Source organism: Aspergillus pseudotamarii (assembly GCF_009193445.1).
Source record: "Aspergillus pseudotamarii strain CBS 117625 unplaced genomic scaffold BDV38scaffold_23, whole genome shotgun sequence".
Taxonomy (NCBI): Eukaryota; Fungi; Ascomycota; class Eurotiomycetes; order Eurotiales; family Aspergillaceae; genus Aspergillus; species Aspergillus pseudotamarii.
The window spans coordinates 427,409-448,271 of record NW_022475037.1 but is presented as its reverse complement, the minus strand read 5'-3'; the positions used below and the strand labels follow the sequence as shown (position 1 = coordinate 448,271).

Below are 20,863 nucleotides of genomic sequence, written 5' to 3'. Positions count from 1 at the left end.
TTGTAATTCTGTAGTTCTTTTGCAAATTTCTTTGCTTTTTTTTTTCTTTCTTTCTCTCTTCCTTTACCCAGCACTACAATTTCATTTGTTTTATATCAAATTGTGTAGGATCGCAGTCCCTGGACAAGTGGATATCCCCCGAACTCTACTCAGCGATCAAATAAATAGACTTCCCCCGGACCATTGATTTCCTTGGGTCCCGATCCAGGCCTCCCAAATGATGCTGATATCATCATTGTCCAACATCAACTGAGCTCTCTAGATTGAGGGCTATGCAATGCCACAGACAGTCTCCCAATGTATCAGTATAGAGACGGGACATACCGCCTGTTTCGTTCTCTTCTTTTATACAGGTCAACAAAGACGATCGACTATTGAATTTAGCCTACAGATCTCAAAAGCTGCAGTGTGAGAGATCCAAACGGTGGACCTAACTCTATCCATCTTCACCGCATCACCACTATCCTCCCTCATCACCATCATCATCTCCAATGCGAGATCGGGATTCCTCTTCCCAGTCAACATCCTTGAACGTCATGTGTATGCCAGGGAATTGCTCTCTGCATGAATACCGCCAGTATCTGTCAAGTTGCGACTCAGCTACCAGCAACAGTCCGGACATCAAAAAGCTACGGCGAAAGAACGCCGCCTTGAACTTGAACCAGTCCCAGATGTCTCTGGACGACCACTACGAGTACCCAACCTCGGTCTCATCGGCAGCGTCAAGCCCGCCGCCATTATCCCCATCGCATTCACCCAGCGCTTTGAGCGAGCAGCCTGAGAGCCTGGATGGCTTCCTCCGTATGAGATATCACCGCCATATATCTCCAGTAGACCAGTGCTTACTTGCGGATTTAGCCCCAGGGACTCCCAGCTCCGTAGACGATCATGTATGCCTCAAACAAACCCCCCATACGATCCTGGTAAGCTGTCATCGCACTCGTGCCCTATAGACGGTACTTTTGTGGCTAATCTGACAACCACACGCACATGCAGGACACGTTCCGGGATCGACTCGAGAGATATCCCGACCCAGATCCCAAATCAGTCCCACGCAATCCCCCAGCATCTGTCCATAGTCACACAAAGCGGTACTCGGACTCGGTGCTCCTCAACGTAATGAAGCCCACCACAACCATCATCCATCAAGGTACATCGTTCGAGATCCTCAATCCCCATGAATCACTCCACTTTGCTCGCATCGTCTCGTACATCGAAGACGTCGACAGCTTCTCCACAGGCCACAACAGGGACTCCTACATCTCAATCACCGAAGATACCGTCATCATCGAATCGGACCCTTGGTCATTCGACCCCCCAACCCACGTGGAAGAAGCCTTCGAAGACGAAAATCGAAAGTCCCAACTAGATATCGGCGACACCCAAGGCCTCCACCACCACCTCATGCCCTCCATCAATGAGCTGCTCGAAGAAACAACCCTCAACATGACCCGCTATCTCGCCTCCAACCCCAGACAATGCACTAGCCCAACTAACGAAAGTGATCTCGGCGAGCCCGGAGACCCAGTCTACGACGATAACCACCCCATGATCCCCCACGACGCCCTCTGGCAATTCGATATTGGTATAGACCCAGCCACCAAACCCCCCTCAAACGAACAGACCATGACTCCACGAACCGAGATCAAAATCCACCGTCGTCCAACCCGGAGGTCAACCGCCAGTCCCCTGCGGAAACTCTACGGGTTGTTTCGCAGGAAGACAGGAAAGCAGGCGTAGTAGGTTTTTTTTTTTTTTTTTTTTCGCTGTTCGTGAAATTCGTGCGGTTATGACTCCGTTGATGATAATGTTATAAGCGTTGCTGTGAGCGGTCTTTAACCTTGAGTTTTTCTGGCTTGTTGTTCTGGCTTGTGCTTCTGGGAAGCACGGCTTTCAGTTGAATCTTTTTTCTTTTTTTCCTACCATTTATGTCTTAGTGTGGTATATGTCTTCTAATCATGGGATAGAATGTGGAAGACCGAAATAGCCTGATTTTTCTATTCGTCTATGCCTGTAAAACCGAATCAACTGTGCTGTGGACCTTTTCACCAGAACCCTTACCTCCATACCGCCGATATTAACCAAACCAAGAATCACACAATCAGGGTATCTACCTCAATATGTACAAGTAACGACATTGAAAAGAAAAAAGAAATAGAAGATGAGAAAGTGAAATATATCCATCCGAAAAAAAGATCCCAAACAGAAGATAGACCGAAAACAAGAGTTTTTTTTTTAACATTCCTTCTCCACCATCGACGCCAATGCAGCGCTGACAAGACTCTTGCGTCTCAGTCCCTGCTCACTCTTCTTCCGCAGATCCCGCGAAGATGAATGGTAGCTCTTCTCAATGCGAGACGCCTGTACGGGGATGACACTGCTCATTCTCCGCCCCTTGGAGTCGGAGGAGGGAGGGTCCAAAAGGCTAGGGCCTAACTGGGGGCGGAACCGGCTCCGCTGGAGGGTGGCCGCTCTTCGGCGGGGGGACTTTTGCGGAGGGATAGAGCTGGGGTGGCAGGCGTCTGGGTCGAATGTGGTAGTCAGCTTCTCATCGTCGGAGATGAGGGCCCGGCGAATGGCTTCTAACTCGGAGTGGTTGCATTGGAGACGGGAGATGTTCTGGCGCTGGGCGCGAACGTTCCAACTATCCTGAGCGTGGGATAGAGGGTCCATGTCCGCGGTTTGCGGAAAGAGATCACATGGGACGGATGTTGGACTCAGGAAGGGAGACTGAGGCTGAGGCGAGAGAGAGCCCGAGGTGAGCGATGGAGAGTCCAAGGAACCCTCGTCATCGTGGTCTGTGTCTGGAGGGGTCAAGAAATATCCCGGGAATCGGCCGGCCATGTCGACGGACGGGGGCGACGTTGGGGTGGCGGGTCTGCCGATCTGCGTCTCATTGTTTGAGGTCTTGATGGTGTGTTCATGCAATTTTCTTGTCAAGGTGCTGATTGAGAGACGCTTCTGATGGTCGTCATACGCAGAGAAGGGAACGGAGGTGGGGGGCTGAGCGGAACGGAAGTAGGAGGACCGCGAGCGAGGCAATGATCTCGGAATCCGGTGTGTCGCGGTGGAACGAGGCGAAGGACATCGGGAGGATAGAGGAGAGATCAGGCTGCTGTCGCAGTCGACCATGAGATTGTCATCCCCATCGAACGCCAGGCGGGGTGGCTTGGTGGACGAGGGGGATGAGAAAGAGAAGTCTTCAAACATTGTGATATACTGTAGTCCTAAGGTGACTCGAAGGCACTAAGAGAATATATTTGGGGCGCCAAGTGCTAATTCGAGGATCAGACGCAGTGACTTGTGGGGACTATTGTCTCTCCCAGCATTCAATGTTGTAGCCTTGACTGAAGGCAGGCCACAGTGTGGTATATCAATGCCGCTCGGATGGGAACATAGGGTTGGGTGTGAAAGACACCGGAGAGCGTTCCAGGCAGATATAAGGCCACTAGTCCCGGTGGCCAATCTGCGAGATTTTTCTTGTTTTCTTTTTTTAATTAATTTTTTTTTCCCTAACGCTCTCTCCTGAATAGGAACCACCGAACCACTGGGGGGCAAATCGAATGGAACAGTTCGTGGGGAACGTCCCTAACGTTCCGCGCGGAAAGGCCGTTGAACGACTTTCAATTGGCTATCGAACTGCCGCCGCCGTAAGTTCAAGAGACGTTGACCGGAATCGATAATAGAATGGAATAAGTCAGTGGGATTGTCATGATGTGGAGAAGTAGGAGGCGGCGTGTTAAAAAGAACACGCGAGAGTGGTATTTTCGCCCCCCTATTCAAGTGATATCCTTCTCGCTTTGGTAGAGCCAGCAGAACATCAGTGCGTCTCTTTCTCAGGGGGTTTCAACGTTACTTAGTCCAAGTTATTGGTTTTTCCTCCACCAAATCGATTGCGGCCAGACTCGTCACACGTGACCCCGGCCAATCAAAAGCCGTTTGCAGCGTTTGCAATTCCCCGTATTCAGCCCATGAAATAAATTAATCTGCGCTGCATAGTCATCGTCGCTAAGGATTAGTTCGTGCTCCTACTGTGTATATTGTCCCCCGAAGCGGTCTTACTCGGTTCCTACGGCGTTATCCGAATGGTTGTCCTAAGATGAAACACTAATTTCGTTTCTTATGCGATCCCATCGTGAATCTCAGCCTCTGAGTTCGGTGATTTGCATGATCACGAAAGAATTGTGATGGATCGAAACCATGCGAGGCGCGCATGTGTCAGACTAAAATGATCGTGATAAACTACGTATCATTTATGAGACCGACATGTCAAGACCTCCTTCAGCTGAGGTTACTGGAGGAAAAGACGAATGAGGAATGAATGCGATAGACTAGTACTCCGTACTCCAAACGACTCGGTTAGTGTCCCGGGGGTCGTCGGAGTTGGGTGCCGACGCCGACGCCGACTCCGATAGTTAAGGTAGTCGTGATAGTGGCGGGTCTCCTCATTTAAGTCATTACTCCAACAGTCTCCAACGCCGACACTATCTATACCCTAAACTTGTACACCAACCTCCCCCCCGCAGCTGGCACAGACTTCCTCTTCAGACCTCGACACTCCCTCAATCTACGTATTTCCATCCGTCATTACCGGACTGAGCAACCATGGCCGCTCTATTGAAGCAACCGTTGAAATTAGCCCTGGTGCAGCTCGCTTCGGGTATGTTTCACTCGTCCTAAACGATCGTCATAAAAACGGCCCCTTATCAACACCGTACTAACTGCAAGTTCGGCGCGATGGAGTAGGCGCAGACAAAGCTGTTAATTTGGCCCACGCTCGCACTAAGGTCCTTGAGGCAGCACAGGCTGGAGCCAAGCTCATCGTCCTCCCAGAATGCTTCAACTCACCATACGGAACCCAATACTTCCCCAAATACGCCGAGACTCTTCTCCCTTCGCCCCCTACCGAAGATCAATCCCCTTCCTATCATGCACTGTCAGCCATCGCTGCCGAGGCCAAGGCCTACCTCGTAGGAGGTAGCATCCCTGAACTGGAACCCACAACGAAGAAATACTATAACACCTCCCTCGTGTTCTCCCCCACTGGCTCGTTAATAGGGACCCACCGCAAGACCCATCTGTTCGACATTGATATTCCAGGAAAGATCACATTCAAGGAGAGCGAGGTCCTCTCGCCCGGAAACCAGTTAACAATTGTTGACCTTCCCGACTATGGAAAGATCGGCCTTGCCATCTGCTACGATATCCGTTTCCCGGAGGCGGCCATGATTGCTGCGCGAAAGGGCGCTTTCGCTCTCATCTACCCGGGCGCTTTCAACATGACTACTGGTCCCATGCATTGGTCTCTGTTGGCACGCGCTCGTGCGGTGGATAACCAGCTGTATGTGGGGCTGTGTAGCCCAGCGCGCGATATGGATGCCACTTACCACGCATGGGGTCACAGTTTGATAGCCAACCCAACTGCGGAAGTCCTAGTAGAAGCGGAGGATAAAGAGACTATTGTCTATGCTGATCTGGATAATGACACCATTCAAAGCACAAGGAAGGGGATTCCTGTCTATACGCAGAGGCGGTTTGACCTGTACCCCGACGTGAGCGCGGAGAAATAGGCCTATCATTATGAAGTATTTAGAAATAACGACGAATCGAGTCATGATATTCAGTGTTTATAACGGTTAGACGAACCTAGTATAAAGTTTGATAAAACTGGTAACAGCGCGAGACTCATTACCCACGGGTCCTGAAATACTGAAAAAGAGGTAAACTGCGTTACACCCGAATGGGCTCACTTCTATATTTTCCTAGCTAGGATACTACATATCTCATTATAGTGCTACAAGATGTTAGCACCATGGAGTAGATGGTATGAGTTTGTGGGTTACTATTTGCTGTGCGGTAGCTAAACTGGGTCCTCGATCTGCACTGGTGATAATATTTTATGGCTTCATGATGGGTGATTGGAATGTTGCCACAAAGCATACACTGATGCATCGACCATAACAACATCCTATCGAATTAGGGCAATGTATTGAGTCTGGATGATCTACGCTATACCCATTTCAGACTGTCTATACCTTTGGATCACGTGGTATTCGGCCTCTGAAGTGCCTACTCAGCAACTTGATTGTTAACCGGTGAAGAGGATATATTCAAGAATAGCAAACCAATATTGTTTCATGTCAACTGATTAATTAATATCTCATAAAGAAAAGCATTGGCCATTGAGTAGTGTGAGGACCTGCCTGTTCCTTGAAGCAACCAGATGCTATCACGTGATTGTCCCGCAGCCAATGAGAGGGGCTCCGGGACGATAAGCGAGACACACTGAATTTCGACGAGGAAAAACGAGAGCCGTCCGAAAATCTTCAATCTCACGACAGCACTTTCAGCCAACGACAGCCGACGCCTCGTCAACTCCTTCAGTGAGTAGTCCTCCTGCAATCCGTCTATATTGCGATATTTATCGCTCTGTTTAAAGTAATTCTCAATCGGTTTGAGACAACTAACCAACGGGTGAAAAATCAGAAATGTCCACCACCGTTCAGACCGGCAAGAAGCAGCGCTCGGCCATCGCCGATGTCGTCTCGCGCGAGTACACCATCAACATGCACAAGAGAGTACGTTGAAACACAACAGGATTAGACTCAAGTCTTTTCTATCCCTACCTTGCACACATCGGTCGCATTGTCATCGATCGAACCCCGATCTGCGGAACAAGACAAACATTCAAGTTTCGACATGGAGGCAATGGACGGAGAACACTGGAATAATCCTTCTGGCACCAAACCCTTTTCTCTGTGGATTGGAATACATCTACAGAAAAAGGGAGGGATGAAACATGCCTGCTTTTGCGTGTGTGTGGAGGAACAATTATCAGGCGTTCCCAAGAAACCAAGACCAAAAAAGAAGAATTAGTTTTATGAAGTCCACCTCTATGGCCGCAAATCTTGTTCGCAGATTTTTTTCAAGATCATATTTTCCCAGATGGCATTCGGGCGGAAGACTAATTCAACTTTTTTGTGGGTATAGTTGCACGGTGTTTCCTTCAAGAAGCGTGCTCCTCGTGCTATCAAGGAGATCAAGGCCTTCACTGAGCGTGCTATGGTATGTTCCCTTCTTTCTTCCTATAGGATCTGATTGGTTCCAAAAGAGTATCCGTGACTGACGACAATGTGCACTTGGTACAGGGCACCAAGGATGTCCGCATCGACCCCCAGTTGAACAAGAAGGTCTGGGAGGCCGGTGTCAAGGGCGTTCCTTTCCGTCTCCGTGTCCGCATCTCCCGTAAGCGTAACGACGAGGAGAACGCCAAGGAGAAGCTCTACTCCATGGTCTACGCCGTCAACGTCAAGGAGACCAAGGGTCTCCACACCGCTGTCGTCGACGAGGAGTAAACGGGGAAAATCTTCTTCATTTCCATATTAGATATACCTTTTGTTACTCTATGAAATGATGGGGTTTCTCTCTGTTTTTACGATACCGTCCGGGGCGGGTCTTGCTCGGTTGGGTTGGAACATTTAAATTAAAAAAATCGGAAAAGTTTCTTTCCCTGTCGTGATTCTGGAGTCTTCGTAGCGTACATCAACTTCCACTAGCCCTCACTCTCAAAACGTGTATGGAGCCACACGTATATGATTTTCTCCCACATACAGAAGAGACTCTGTCTAAAGGTATATTGGAAACTTGCATGGACATACTATCATACTATACTACCTAACAGTGTTATGCACTCCCACACGACTACCCAAATTTATTACTAGAACCCAACTCACATACAACATCCAACTTTTTCCAAACAGAAAAAAGTAAAAAGAAAAGCAAAATCATTCAATATCCCCGATCCACCAACCCATCTATTCAACACACACCAAGCAATAAACCATATACGAACCCCCAAACTAGCACCGCCATGCCCAAATCCCAAACTCCCAGAACATACGACATATTACCCCTTTTAAAAACAGCGGGCCCAGTCTACGGGATATAGTACTACGTATCCAGAACAGTAGACCCGTTCACGGCACTATAAGCAACTAAGGATGGACGGATGGATCCGGTTATAACATGGATGAAATTTCTCTTCTGGGTTTTTATTACGTTCTGTTGCGGGTAGTTTCTCTTGAAATAGAGTGTTTGGGAATCAATTAGTGAGCTAATTCCAAAGTGAGTAACTTGCTGGATTGGGCGTGGGCTTGTTTGTATTCGGGAGTGGGTTGCTGGTTGATTTAGAAATCAGTTGGATGCACGCTACTAGCGTATGGAGTAGATCTTATTTGGGGGCTAGCTAGCTGGTCTGACCGGAATCAATTTCCGGTCTGTTTGTCAGAGCAAGCCTCGAAGGTGGGCTACTTTCTATCTCAGTTGAGATGGCCGTGAGGGTAGGAAAGGCAGGAAACGTGAAGTTTACCATTCTCTGTTGATTTGTTGCGATACCAACTGTTTGCAAATTGCGCGGTGTCGTATATTGTCTCTAAAATAACAAAAACCGATTGAATTCCATTGATCCCTCAAAACCCAAACGCTATGCTAGACTTTCGTTTCTGGTTGGACAGAAGACGACATGATGCTCTCCGAGTATGCGGTTGCAATTGCAGCATGCAAGATAGTTACACAAGTGCCTCAGATTGATCAAACAAAAAAAAAAAAAAAAGAAAAAAAAAAAAAAAAAAAAAAAAAAAAAAAACTCAAAATCGAAGTAAAAGCGCAAGTGTTGCTAAGACAGGTCCCAGAAATCGTAACGTCAGAAGTACAAGAGGACAAAAAGAATTCGGCGCTGTAAGAGATTGGACTTGTTCATGATACCTAGAAAAGAAACAGGAGGCCATGCATGCGGCGTCTCAACCTGAAGATGTTCCAATAATTACTTTTATAAGACAGGCGGGAAGGGGAACTATAAAGTAAAAAAGGCCATAATTCATCACCAGTTATTATCAACCTGGAAAGAAGAGCATCATGATGGTGGTCAATTGCACCCAATGCGCCACGTTCGTTCACAGTAAGCAGAGGAGTTTTGCCAACTAAGTTTTGGTTTCTTGCATTGCAGTCCCCAGGCGTTCCGCCGCTTCCGTGTCCTTAACCCGGATTGCCCATTGTTCCGGAGGACCATCGGCCTGAGGTACAAGGAAGTGCACACTTTTGTTGCCATTGACAGTGTAATCGATTTGCTTCATCAAGGATGCGTTCAGGACAATCTTGCCGCTCGGGTCAGCTCTAAGGATAACACGGCCGCGAGAGGTAGTGCGATCCTTCAACACACGGAGGAACCCGACTCCTTGACTGTCCCATGCACCTTTGGTGAACTTCAAGCCACGTGCTCTAGTCTCGATCACAATATCTTCATTCTCCTCGCCGGCTCGACTTTGCGCAAGGTTAACCTGAGGCAGAGCCTCGGCCGCATCACCATCCCCCGACTCCTCGGCTCCCGTGTCGGATGTAACTCCAGGAGTGGACGCGCGGCTGGCAGCAGCAGAGCTGACTATCGACGGAGCCAGGAATGATGGCGCTTGCGCAGGTCCACCGAACGTGAAGCCAGGCGATGGCGATCCAGTACCAGAAGATGCAGCCTTGGTAGCAGGTGCCGCTCCGAATAGTGTGGAGAATGGCTTGGAGGAATCAGCAGGCGGCGTCGCGGAATTAAGTTTCGAAGCAGAAGCCGCATTTGTGTCACTGGCAAACTTGATGGGAGAGTTCATCTTCCAGGTATTATCCGTGCCGGCCTTCGTGGCGCTTGGGGCGAATATAGATGGGGGGGTGCCTGCAGCAGGGGTGGGCGAGGGAGAACCAAACAGGCCAGCAAAGGGGTTCGGCGTTGCGGGCTTCGAGGTGGAAGTATCATCTTTCTCGGCATCAGACTTAGAGGGAGTCGGGGCAAATGGGTTTGGCGTTCCCGGTGAATTGAAAGAGGACGCATATTTAGAGGAGTTGAAAAACGTAGAAAGGGGCTTTTGTTCCTCATCGTCCTGACGCTTCGGCTTGCCATCTTGCTTGTACTCAACACGGTCAAACAAACTACGACCACTCGCGCCTGTATCACTGGCGGATTGCTCGCTTGTAGCCGTCTTCTCTTGCTTCGACTTTTTCAGAGCCTTGGTCAGATCACCGTCGTCACTGCTGTCATTAGCAGAGTTCTCAGCGCCACTGCCAGCACCCGCTTTGGACTCCGCATCTTCGTTGCTTTCGTCTTCGCTTGCGGGCGCAAGGGATGTATCCTTGGACATATCCTCTGGCTCATCACCGGCGGCAGACGCTTCCTCAGTGTCATCGGCATCGTCGTTCTCCTCGGCCTCAGACGGTGTTGCTGATAAATGACCAAAGATGTTGTTGGGCGTGGCTGATGAGTCGGTCTTCTTGTCAAAGACCGAGGCGCTAGTACCCGAAGCAGATGCCTTTCCCTCCTTATCTGAATCACTTGTCTCCTCGTCGTCTTCGAAAACAAATCCTTTTCCAGGAACAAATTTCGAGCGTTTCGTAGCTTGAGACTCAAGTGCCTCTCGCTTTTTCCGGCGTTCTTCGGCGTCTCGTTTCTCCCATTCAGCCTCGTCTTCTTCCTCGGAATCGAAATCCTCCGCCTTGCGCTTTTCCTTCTCTTTTTCAGCATCCTTATCTACCTGTGCCTTGAACTGGGCAAAGAAGTTTGTTGCTCCGGCGTCGAATTTTGGCATTCCAGGAATAGGGGCGGATGCAGAACCAGCCTCCTTATCCCCTGGCGGCTTTAGGACGAACGGATTCGAGGTAGTAGAGGTGCTGTTAGTAGAGGCAGTAAATGTTGGGTTAAAGGAAGGGGCCGATTGCGAGAACAGTGACGTTGACGTGGAGCTTTCCTTTGTCGTGGTCGAGGCTGCGAAAAGAGGCTTTGGGGGGGAAGAGATAGGCGTAGTGGAGAACAAAGCAGGTTTATCTGAGTCCGGGGTAGATGGCCTGGCGGAAGAAGTGACGGATTGAGTAGAGTTAGGCTTAGCCGGCTCATCGCTTGACTCGGAATTTATGGATTTTGAGAAGGACTGTGCGAAGATGCTCGCCGTCGTGGAGTCTCCGTTGACACGCTTTCCTGGGGAAGCAGTGTTCTCATCCTCATCGGTCACCTTTCTCTTGCTGGTGGTCGGGGCCGCTTGGCTTGCTCCGAAGATGCTGGTAGTCGCTGAGGCATTCACAGTTGTGGCTGGGGAGGGCGAAGACTCTTCTTTGTTAGAGGGAGCATTCAGGCCGAAGGGCTTGACCTTTTTAACGGAATGGTCATCAGCAGATGCATTTTCATCTCCAGCTTTACGCTTCTGGGGACCAGCTGGCGCTCCAATTGTGTCACGAACACGCATGTAGAACTGCACGAGAGCATCAAAGTCGTCTCTAGTAGGATCCAATCGATTTACTTCGCGTTTGAAACATTCATTCAACATGCGCATGCGATACAACATCTCCACTTCTTCCTTGCTTGCCTTATCAAGATCAGCAGGGAGTCCAGATGGTCGGATGTCTTCAAAGCTTGTTGTCGAACTCTTTTCAACAGCAGAAGCCGATGAGGCCGATGAGGCCGTGCTTGTGCCATTAACTTTGAGTGGGCTTTGAGAAGGGGCCGGGGGGTTCACAGCTGGAGCCTGGGTCTTATTTCCTACAGTAGGAGCCGAGAACAATGGCGACTGCGCGAAAAGACCAGAAGATTTAGTAGTATCAGGTCCTGATGTGGGAGCCGAGAAAAGCGGTGCAGGAGCGGCCGGCTTCTGTGGCTGACTAATCTTCGATCCCTCGCTAGGTGTAGAAGGCTTTGGAGCGAAAAGGTTACCAAAAGCGTTAGCCGAAGAGGGCAGGGGCTTCTGCTCCGTGGAGGTCTTCTGCTCTACAGCTGGCTTGGCCGAGGTAGCTGGTTTTGGCGCGAAGAGGCTGCTAAATGGGTTTCCTTCAGCAGCCTTAGGTTTGTCCTGTTCCGCACTGGAAGTGTTCTGCTCTGCAGATGGCTTGGGAGCAAACAAACTACCTGTAGATGGAGGCTGGAATAGACCGCTTGACGGAGCCGATGGAGCTGCAGAACTTGCACTCTTTGAGAACAAAGACGGGCCACCGGGAGGGGCCGTAAATTGGAAACCAGTCTTAGGTTGAGCCTCCTCAGGTTTCTTCTCTTGCTTTTCTTTATCCTCCAAAGCAGGTGCTGCGGTTGATGAAGCGGGAGTGCCAAAAAGGTTTGTGGACTGGAAGGGATTCTGGAATGATGTGGCGGGTTTAGCAGACGATGGATCCCCGAAGATAGACGGTGATGGAGCGGCGGTCGTGCTGGAGGCTGCGGAGGTAGATGAAGCGGGAGCAGGAGTAGAACTGGGTTGAGTAGTCGCGCCAAAGAGCGAGGTCGATGGAGTTGACTGCTCCGTGGGCTTGGCACCAAAAAGTGGCTTGGGTGTCTCAGCAGGCTTCGATGTAGAGCCACCGAACAAGGAGCCAGCCCCAGGGCTGGCGAAAGTGGTGGACGTTCCGAAACCCGACTGGGAAGCACCACCGCCAAAAATAGGCGGCTTCGACTGCGCACCGTTGTTCTTCGCGTCAGGAGATGTCTGCATAGACTCGCCAAAGGCGGCTGACTGTCCGAATGGGGAGGGCTTATTTGAGGCCGACTGGCTGAAGATATTTGCCGACGGAGCACTGCTGGAAGCACTGTTCTGTCCAAAGATACTGCCTGTGGTGGCCGGGGCTGTCGTTGCAGGTTGCCCAGAGGACCCATTGGTCGTACTGCTGCCGAATAGGCCTCCGGTAGTGTTGTTCTGTTGCGATCCTGTTCCAAAGAGCCCTCCCGAAGGCAAAGACTGCTGGGCTGGGGTCGAACTACCAGCTGGGGGAATATTGAACATGTTTCCTTTGAAACCAGAGAAACTGCCTCCATCGGACGATTGGTTGGTGGAGCCAGTAGTCATGCTAGCAAAAGGATTGCTTGCCGTCGACCCCGATCCACCAAACGACGAAGAGAAATTGAATGAGGATGAGTTACTTCCACCGGAACCGAAAGAAAATGGTGTCGATCCGTTTTGGGTCGGTTGACTAGGATTTGAACTGGCACCGGGGAAGCTCTGTGACTGACCAAATGTAAACCCATTTGAAATTGGCTGGGGGGCAGACGGTGTAGAAACAGTATTAGGATCAAGAGAATTGAAAGGACCACCGAAAGATGCCGTGGCACTGGGGGCAGCTGTGTTGGGACGACCTCGCCTCCGAACGTCCTTGATCCTATTCAATGTTAGAAATCCACCATAGTCGCCAGAGTTATATGCAAAGACAAGGGAAGTAATCATAAGGAATAATTTAAGGATCGAGGATGGATGGGTTAGAGCACAATGCGATTTACAACGACAAGGGTATGTTGAATCGATTGCTGAATAGGACAAAGCGGCACAATGAAACAAAGATAGAATAAAATTAATCACTTTGACACATGGTAGGTTGCGGGTAAAGGCCAACAGTATAAGACAGATCGCAAACGTAGGTCCATCCACTTACCTTCTCTGCGCCATTTGCGCAGCGGTTGCCCGCTGCGGCTTTTCATCTGGTGTGCTGTTCATATTGAAATCAAACAAATTGGAATCCTTGTCCCCCTGAGGGCCCTGGGCCGATCTTTTCGACATCTATTATATTAATAATCTCTCTGTCTAGGCGTTGAATGCCTCGGACAAACAAGAAATAGTTGACTTCGCCCCCTTCCTAGACCTCTGTTCAAGCCCCTTCACTCGGATGTCTCATCCACAATGTGGGCGTCTTGATCGCGTTGGTCTTCTTCCGGGAAGCCAGTGCTTTACTCTTGGTTCCAACTGAGGATCCAGCGCCGGTTGTCACGACGATTATCGAAAGCGACCGGCGCACGAGTCCGAGAGACCGGGGGAACAGGTGTTTGGGAGATGAACCGGAAAACGCAAATGACAGGACCTCTCTATCGTCGTTCTCTAGGTTACTGGCGATTATTCCAGTAACTGTCACGTCCTTGCCCGGATTCAGTGAGATGGGATGAAGCCGGGAAGCTTGCGCGCTGGGTATGTGCCCGGAGATCGATCGCGACGAGCGCGAGGCAACGGGATGGGAGTTAGGGGAGGATGAGGAGGGATGAGGAGGCAGAGCGGTATAAATACAGCGCTCTCTAGGATATCAAAAGGGCAGATACCTGCTTTTGATATACTCTGCCTTGGATTGGGATAGTCGTGGCTCGAACGAGCTTCGTTTCGGTTTGTCTTCACAAGAGGCTCGCGACTTTTTTTGACGGGGAAAGTCGCCCATAGAAAAAAAAATACAGTCACGTGAGGATGCAAGACGACCCTCTTGGCAGGTTGACAGGCTACTCCTACTACTAGTAGTATGGGGAAACACCCGAGAGAATGCAATATCATGCAAGGAAATAAATAAACAATAAATATTAATAACAGATTACAATGCTTGGTATATGTCGGCTTCTACCCTTGACGGAGGGGTGATCTTTTGGGGGGGTCACTTTTGGTGTTCATTTTTGACTAAATAAACAGACAACCTGTAATGCTTACCATAGCTGTTACATACAGACTACTACTAACTAGTATGTACACACCTAGGTATGTATGTACGCAATCGCACCAACCTTTATAGATGACAATAAATAAATGTACCCTCAGTTTATAATTATCTTCAAGGGGTGTTTATTGGTAGTCCGGTTGAAAAAAGTCCAAAGATTTGATGTCATGTATCATGATGTCAACATGGGGTCCGGATATCCGCAATAAAATATATTCCGGGTGTTGCCATGTTAAGTTGTTAACATCCGAACGATTTTTGATCAGTTGACAACGACAATCATAAGGCAAAGTATACAGGTTAGGAGGTTACAACCTTCGTAGTATCCAGAAACATTAATATGCAGAAGAAAGTGTACCTATCCACTGGTGCTCCTACCACACCATGCCTATTGTGTTATGGAGTATATATTACGGCAAAAGAAAATGATCTGCAATGGTCATGTCTCATACTAAGTATGCTCTGTAGATAAAGCAAGAGCGTAGGCTTTACAAGTGGCTTCTTGCCCTACACAAACCAAAAAGAGAAAATAGGAAAAGAAAAAGAAAAAGATAAAGGAAAAATATTCATAAGACGAACAAAAATGTACATTCAACCGAAATACGACACAACGCAACTGGGTATCTATAGCTTGGCCTTGCCCTGGGCCTTCTTCAGCACGGGCTCCATCTTGGTCGCCTTCATGATGTTACCCTTGATCTTGAGCTTGCCTCCCATGAAGAGTCTCTGGGCGTTGGCCTTTCCGCTAACCAGGGAAGCGAAGTCAGAGTCGGAGAGGGACAGAGTCACTGTTAATCACCGACGCGATACAGTCAGCTTCTTTATCACCAAAATAAAGGTAGTCAGCGGAAGACGTCGGGGCGACACTAACCATCAGCCTTTTTACCCCCCTGAGGAGCACCCTTGCCTACCTCGCCCTTGTCCTTGAGGTCGAGGTACCAGCTCTCTTCCTGGCCCTTCTCGTTCTTCAGGTTGAAAGCGACGATGGCCTTGGCCTTGTCGACAGCGTCCTTGCGCTCAGCAGCGTCGCTCTGGAGAGCGGCGTTGATCGCATCGAAAGCAGCGGAGGAAGGGAAAGCGTCTAGATAATACGTTATCGTTAGTCGGGGATTACCGAAATATAGAATATTTGTCGTTGGGTGAAAGATGCCCAGGGAGAGACGTACCGTTCTTGAGAGACATGGTTACAGTTGTGATACCACGATTGTGAAGGGATGTATATAGTAGTGGGTGAGTGAAAGGTAGTGGATAGATGGAATAGTCGTGTGTCTCAGGAAAGAGGGAGAGACAGAGAGAGAGGGAAGATTTAAATAGAAAGAGTCTGGGGATTTAAAAAATCAGGAACGTCAAGCTTCCCCGGAGTGTTCGGGGGGTGTGGGCATGTGAATGGAGGGCGGTCGCGGGATTTCATGCCTTGTCATACGGACCGAGGCTTTCACAGAGCCCTTTTTTCCTGGATCTCACTCCTGTGATTCCTGGTTTCCACTGAATCATCCTCCAAGTTTTATGCTGGCATATAGGAAATATTACAATTTTGAATACTTCTTACAAGCCCCGGACTTACAATCTCGCCTGTGCTGGCCCTATGTAGAGGATCAAGTTGCAAATGATATTGCGCTGAGTGAATGAAAGTACTATATACTTAGGTAGAATCTATCTACACTTCCGTCCACATGGTTACATGTACAAGACACAAGAGCCCCGCAATTCGATGATAAAGACCGTCGCGAAACAGAGGGGCTGGAACCCTACAAAGAGAGATGACCACTGGTTAAATCTATGGCTGGGAGGTTGAGTCCCCAACAATAACCAGATCGATGATTCTAGAGAAACAAATGAACTAGATGAAGATCAACATTGCCTATTGCGGTAAGCAGCCCGAACGACTGTGACCAGGAATCTTCCGGCTAAAGAGGGTTACTATTTACTAGTCGTATGTACTCCGGAGTACTCTGTCCCATACTACATATTTACAAGGGAGCTGCTCGCGTGCTCACGTTATACGGGAGTTAACTATAGTAAGACTTTTCTTTCTATCTTTCTGTCTTTTTTCATTTCATCCCATTCTATCTTCCCATCAACACAGGGGGGGGTAAATGCATCCACAAATGAAATGAACGAGAGGAAAGGCCAAAAAGAAAAGGCGAAAAGAAGGACACCAAATCTCAATTTCACCTCGAACGACCATCTTGATTCAATGCGATTAACTCAGAAATTCGCCGAAAATAACATATCTCCCTTCTTAGTAGCTTCGATGGACTTGAGTAAGGTGTGGTTTTGTTCAATAAAACAACAATCTATGGTATGACATAGCACAATCGCATTCAGGTGCGAGAAATTAAGGGGTGAATAGATCTTGGGTATCTTCTAGAGGATACGAATCCAATTAAAAATTCAATTCAGAAATCCGCCAACTCCATGCTGATGAGATAAAATATGAACCACCCCCTCCCTAATGGACTCCCTAGAAATGAAGTTAGCATGGGGCGACTCGGTTAAAACGAGGAATTGAATTTGAAGCACCTACAAATAAGTACGCCAGCTCTCGGGTTCCAAGTCTGGAGATATTCTTGGAGGCCTTCTCGTCCAAAGCTCCTTCAATTAGCTCTCGTTTCTTATCCTGGAGTTCAAGGATGCGGTCTTCGACGGTGTTCTGCACAAGAATCCGATGAATCTGTACCTCTCGCACCTGTCCAATCCGATGCGCGCGGTCGATCGCTTGTTCTTCAATGTATGGATTCCAGAATGGATCGAAGATAATAACCTGTGATGCGGCAACGAGGTTCAAGCCAGAGTTGCCCGCTTTCAAGGAGACCAGCATGATCTTGCAATCGGGCTTATCGGTGAAATCCAGTACTGCTGAGTTTCGGTCTCCCGGCTTCATGCTACCATCATACCGCCGATAACCCCAGCCCTGACGTACAATCGGAACCTCAAGTAGGTCAAGTAGAGACGTGAACTGACTGAAAATGATTGTCTTCTCCTCGCCCTCCTGGATACCCCGCAGAATCTCCATGACCTTTTCAATTTTAGCACTCGACACCCAAGTTTTCTCCAGCCGACGGAGATACTTGCGCTTCGATTTCTGATTTTTCGACGCTTCTTTCTTTAGTTCGGCAAGGGTTTTCTTATCTTTGGCCATTTTACCTTTTCCCTTGTTCCTGGACCTCTTGGCCGAGCTTTCCTCGCCCTCCTCATCATTAACAATAAATCGACTCAGGCTATCGTCGTCATCGCTATCATCACTCTCATCTTGCTCTTCTGCAGGCTTGGCGGGCTCTTCTTCGATTGGATCATGGGAGTGGTCAGGGTCATGGACCTTTCTAAACGACACATGATCTGTAATCTTCTTCGGGTCCACTTTGCCACGGCAGTTAGGACACTTGACTTCCACGGCACCGTCGTGACCCTGCCTCACAGCTAGTGACGGATCAGAAATCCTTGAGAAGCACTCTGCACAGGTGCTATGCCCGCAAGGGAAGAAAATGATTGGGTTTTCAACGGCATCCATACAGATGGGACATTCGAGATCATCATTGTTGCTTTTCAAGCGGATCACAACCTCCTGATTGAATTCTTTCGCGTTCTCAATCAGATCCAGTTCATCTGTGTTCGCGTTGAGCTTGACGCTAAAGTCGGTAATCAAATGGGGATGGCAGCACGCCTGTCGTAGCCGGAGGAGTAAAACTAGAATATTGGAGTAGTTTCGTCCCACGGTTCCTGCTTCGAGATACTTGTTGAACTGGAGTTGAGTTCGAGCCTCGAGCGAACTGTATAACTCTAGTTCATCTTCACTGAACACGGCATGCACTTTTTCTGAAATCCGTCGCGGGAGTTGTAGAATTGGTTTCCCATCAATCTTGGAATCTTTAGTTCGTCGCAGGAGGACCGCCTTCAGAAGAACCTGGAGTTGTTTCATTGCTTTGCGCTGTGCACTAGCACTGGACCCCTTGAGGGGCCGTGTGAAGTCGTGATTGAACCGCTCCAAATTGCTGTAAGGCTTGATGCGGAGAAATCTCAATAGTGAGTGCAACTCTTGGACATTGTTCATCATCGGAGTTCCGCTCATACACCAGCGATATGTGGTATTAAGACGACAACAGGCAAGGGCAGCTTTCGTGTTACGGTTCTTGATACACTGAGCTTCATCAATGATCACACGATACCACTTGCTGGCCGGTCCAAGGCACGGTAAAGATTTGGCAATTTCCCTCGACAGGGTTTGTTCGTTCGCGCCAGACGACTGTAGCTCATCGTATTTTTCTCGACGCTTGAGTTCGGAAGACAGCGTTCCAAAGGTAGTCAAAACCACGTCATATTTCTTCAGGTCCCTAAAGCCCACAGCCCGCTTTTCGCCGTGCAAAACATAGACCGAGAGTTGGTGACGGCCAGGCTTCAAGATTCTTCCGATCTCTCGCTTCCACTGCTGCATCAGGGCGACGGGGGCAATGATCAAAGTTGGTTTTCGTTCCTCGTCCGTAGAAGGTCGGGACACCATGAGAGCGATGGCTTGTATTGTCTTCCCCAGGCCCATATCATCAGCGAGTATACCACCTTTTTGCTCCTGCTCCTCCATCGATTTCATCCATGCCAGCCCAAGCTTTTGGTGCTCCAACAACGTGACTTTGAGAGCCTCGGGAGTCCCTTCACGGTTTTCTGTAGAAATATCCGAATCGGGTCTAATAGTCTCCAAAAGTTGTTTAATCTCTTCATTGACCTTTGTTGGATCAGCTCCGTAGTAATCACTCATCCACTCCGGCAACGTGCTCATATCGTAGCCGGTGGGACCTGGATAGGGAGGAACCGAGCTATCGTAGGATGAGAAGGGATTAGAAAACCCGCCGAAAATGGACTTCCCCGCATGTTCAAGCAGCTGCTTCCCAGCACTGAGCCTTGCCATGGTGTTCTGCAATACGTGTGGGCCGTATGCAGGACCAGATCCACCGATACCACTTGGACCAGGCATTGACTCTAGATAAGGATACAGGTTGGAGTAAGGTCGCTGTTGCGGAAAGCTGTTCTGCAATGGGTAGCGCGAACTGCCGATGGAATGCTGCGATGCGAAAGGGCGCTTGGAGGAAGGTCCGATGAGAAGCTCGAAATCCTGAGCTGAGATCTCGGCAATATCGCTATCATCACTATCAGGCATGATGGCCGGTTGGAGGCGCTGGGGCCCAGACCGATTTGCCCCAGGCAACGGAGGCGGTACAAACGGTGAACGATAAATATCCGGGGTCTGTATGGCCCCAGGCATTGATCGATTGACATCGGGAAAAGGTGTGCCGTTGCTTACCCTGGGAGGGGGGGAAAGTACAGAAGACCCAGAATAGTGAGTGGATGAAGTGCTTCTGGCTGAAGTCGGCTGAGGTGACTCTTGCAAGCCTTCCAGTCTACGAGCATACTCCTCGTCGAGGCGTTCCTGTTCCTTGCGACTCTCTAGCCATTGTTCAGCTTTTCGCTGTTCATCTTGGAGCTCGAGTATATCCTGACTGTCCAAGCCTAGCACTTTTCGAAGTTCGTCAATGCCGTCGTCAAAGTCGTCATCCTGCCCCTGCCCCTGAAGACTACGAACAGACAATGAACTCGGGCTAGAGGAAGGCTTCTTTGTTGCGACCCGTTTCAAGGGTAACTCCAGATCATCGGTCCAATCTGTTTCGACGCCATCATCGTGGGCATGATTACGATCATCGTCTTCTTCTCGCCCACGCTTTCGAATGGTCAACGGCCCTAGAGGTTGAGATTGCTCCGCCAGCCTCCTCACCGACCGAAATGGCCGCGACGGGGGAGACATGGTCGACTGGCCCTGTCGCGAACCCCCAGGGGAGTTTACCGGACTAGAACCAGAGCTTCCATCTAACTGTGCTCGATACGAAAATGAGTTTTCCGGACCCTGGTGGGGAGCAAAGTGACTATGTGGCGGGCTCTTTGTGGCAGTACCGCGTAGTTCTGCCAGTCGCGTTTCTAATGTTTTGATAACATCTAAAATCTCTTGCCTTTCAGCAACGGCATTTGGTCGTTGTTCTTCTAAGCTTTGCAAAATAACATGGTTTAGCTGAAGATCTTCCAGGAGGTCTTCTATAGACGCGTCATTTGGGGAAGCCATTGTAAATGAATCCAAGTTAAGAAGGTGCTTGTGAGCTTAACGCCCAAAGCTGCCACCTCCACACAAAGGCGTTCTGGCTTCGAATCAGGGACGATTCACAGCTTTGCGATGTACATGAGTTAACTTGAGGTGGGACATTAAAGACCGAAGAATGTAAGATGTGGGATAAGTGATCGCTGGAGAAGATGATGTGTAGATTGACGATCGCGCTTGGCAGCGGAAAGTGGATGTTAATTCTGATGGAACAGGGCGTAAAAGTTTAAAAAAATAAAAAGAAAAAAAAAGAAAAAA

General features: G+C 49.1%; 7 protein-coding genes across 7 annotated transcripts; 3 read left to right on the top strand and 4 right to left on the bottom strand.

Annotated features, from left to right (window-relative positions):
- Positions 1-778: 778 nt before the first annotated feature.
- On the top strand, positions 779-1,983 carry BDV38DRAFT_245629 (oxidoreductase, short-chain dehydrogenase/reductase family). The gene is made up of 3 exons (XM_032054459.1): positions 779-801; positions 859-923; positions 997-1,983. The coding sequence occupies exon 3, from the start codon at positions 1,120-1,122 to the stop codon at positions 1,738-1,740; it is 621 nt and encodes a 206-aa protein (XP_031914225.1). The 5' UTR covers positions 779-801; positions 859-923; positions 997-1,119; the 3' UTR covers positions 1,741-1,983.
- Positions 1,984-2,235: 252 nt separating this feature from the next.
- Positions 2,236-3,210, bottom strand: BDV38DRAFT_282461 (uncharacterized protein; the record flags this gene model as incomplete). Its single annotated transcript, XM_032059786.1, has 1 exon — positions 2,236-3,210. One exon carries the CDS (start codon positions 3,208-3,210, stop codon positions 2,236-2,238), a length of 975 nt encoding a protein of 324 aa, XP_031914224.1.
- Positions 3,211-4,478: 1,268 nt separating this feature from the next.
- On the top strand, positions 4,479-5,640 carry BDV38DRAFT_245626 (carbon-nitrogen hydrolase family protein). Its single transcript, XM_032054458.1, has 2 exons — positions 4,479-4,660; positions 4,747-5,640. Exons 1-2 carry the CDS (start codon positions 4,606-4,608, stop codon positions 5,568-5,570), a joined length of 879 nt encoding a protein of 292 aa, XP_031914223.1. The 5' UTR covers positions 4,479-4,605; the 3' UTR covers positions 5,571-5,640.
- A 684-nt stretch (positions 5,641-6,324) lies between these two features.
- BDV38DRAFT_245621 (60S ribosomal protein eL31) lies at positions 6,325-7,870 on the top strand. The gene is made up of 4 exons (XM_032054457.1): positions 6,325-6,383; positions 6,487-6,578; positions 6,991-7,065; positions 7,149-7,870. Exons 2-4 carry the CDS (start codon positions 6,489-6,491, stop codon positions 7,353-7,355), a joined length of 372 nt encoding a protein of 123 aa, XP_031914222.1. The 5' UTR covers positions 6,325-6,383; positions 6,487-6,488; the 3' UTR covers positions 7,356-7,870.
- Positions 7,871-8,978: 1,108 nt separating this feature from the next.
- BDV38DRAFT_270890 (RanBP1 domain protein) lies at positions 8,979-13,496 on the bottom strand (the record flags this gene model as incomplete). The annotated part of the gene is made up of 8 exons (XM_032057220.1): positions 8,979-11,851; positions 11,885-11,899; positions 11,930-12,634; positions 12,674-12,730; positions 12,767-12,772; positions 12,806-12,978; positions 13,015-13,164; positions 13,435-13,496. The coding sequence occupies 8 exons, from the start codon at positions 13,494-13,496 to the stop codon at positions 8,979-8,981; spliced, it is 4,041 nt and encodes a 1,346-aa protein (XP_031914221.1).
- A 1,080-nt stretch (positions 13,497-14,576) lies between these two features.
- On the bottom strand, positions 14,577-15,943 carry BDV38DRAFT_245617 (SCP2 sterol-binding domain-containing protein). Its single transcript, XM_032054456.1, has 3 exons — positions 15,636-15,943; positions 15,341-15,550; positions 14,577-15,257 (listed from the first exon to the last, which is right to left on the bottom strand). Exons 1-3 carry the CDS (start codon positions 15,649-15,651, stop codon positions 15,094-15,096), a joined length of 390 nt encoding a protein of 129 aa, XP_031914220.1. The 5' UTR covers positions 15,652-15,943; the 3' UTR covers positions 14,577-15,093.
- Positions 15,944-16,540: 597 nt separating this feature from the next.
- Positions 16,541-20,822, bottom strand: BDV38DRAFT_245613 (DEAD/DEAH box helicase). Its single transcript, XM_032054455.1, has 2 exons — positions 16,997-20,822; positions 16,541-16,933 (listed from the first exon to the last, which is right to left on the bottom strand). Exons 1-2 carry the CDS (start codon positions 20,570-20,572, stop codon positions 16,922-16,924), a joined length of 3,588 nt encoding a protein of 1,195 aa, XP_031914219.1. The 5' UTR covers positions 20,573-20,822; the 3' UTR covers positions 16,541-16,921.
- Positions 20,823-20,863: the final 41 nt, after the last annotated feature.

Excerpts from the sequence above, each read along its gene's own strand:
- BDV38DRAFT_245629 (XM_032054459.1), top strand. The coding sequence starts at position 1,120 with ATGAAGCCCACCACAACCATCATCCATCAAGGTACATCGTTCGAGATC.
- BDV38DRAFT_245613 (XM_032054455.1), bottom strand. The coding sequence starts at position 20,572 with ATGGCTTCCCCAAATGACGCGTCTATAGAAGACCTCCTGGAAGATCTT.
- BDV38DRAFT_245626 (XM_032054458.1), top strand. The coding sequence starts at position 4,606 with ATGGCCGCTCTATTGAAGCAACCGTTGAAATTAGCCCTGGTGCAGCTC. Across the intron at positions 4,661-4,746 it reads CCTGGTGCAGCTCGCTTCGG|GCGCAGACAAAGCTGTTAAT; the intron begins GTATGTTTCACT and ends GCGATGGAGTAG.
- BDV38DRAFT_245617 (XM_032054456.1), bottom strand. Across the intron at positions 15,258-15,340 it reads GGGGGGTAAAAAGGCTGATG|TGACTCTGTCCCTCTCCGAC; the intron begins GTTAGTGTCGCC and ends GGTGATTAACAG.
- BDV38DRAFT_245621 (XM_032054457.1), top strand. The coding sequence starts at position 6,489 with ATGTCCACCACCGTTCAGACCGGCAAGAAGCAGCGCTCGGCCATCGCC. Across the intron at positions 6,579-6,990 it reads CCATCAACATGCACAAGAGA|TTGCACGGTGTTTCCTTCAA; the intron begins GTACGTTGAAAC and ends TTGTGGGTATAG. Across the intron at positions 7,066-7,148 it reads CCTTCACTGAGCGTGCTATG|GGCACCAAGGATGTCCGCAT; the intron begins GTATGTTCCCTT and ends CACTTGGTACAG.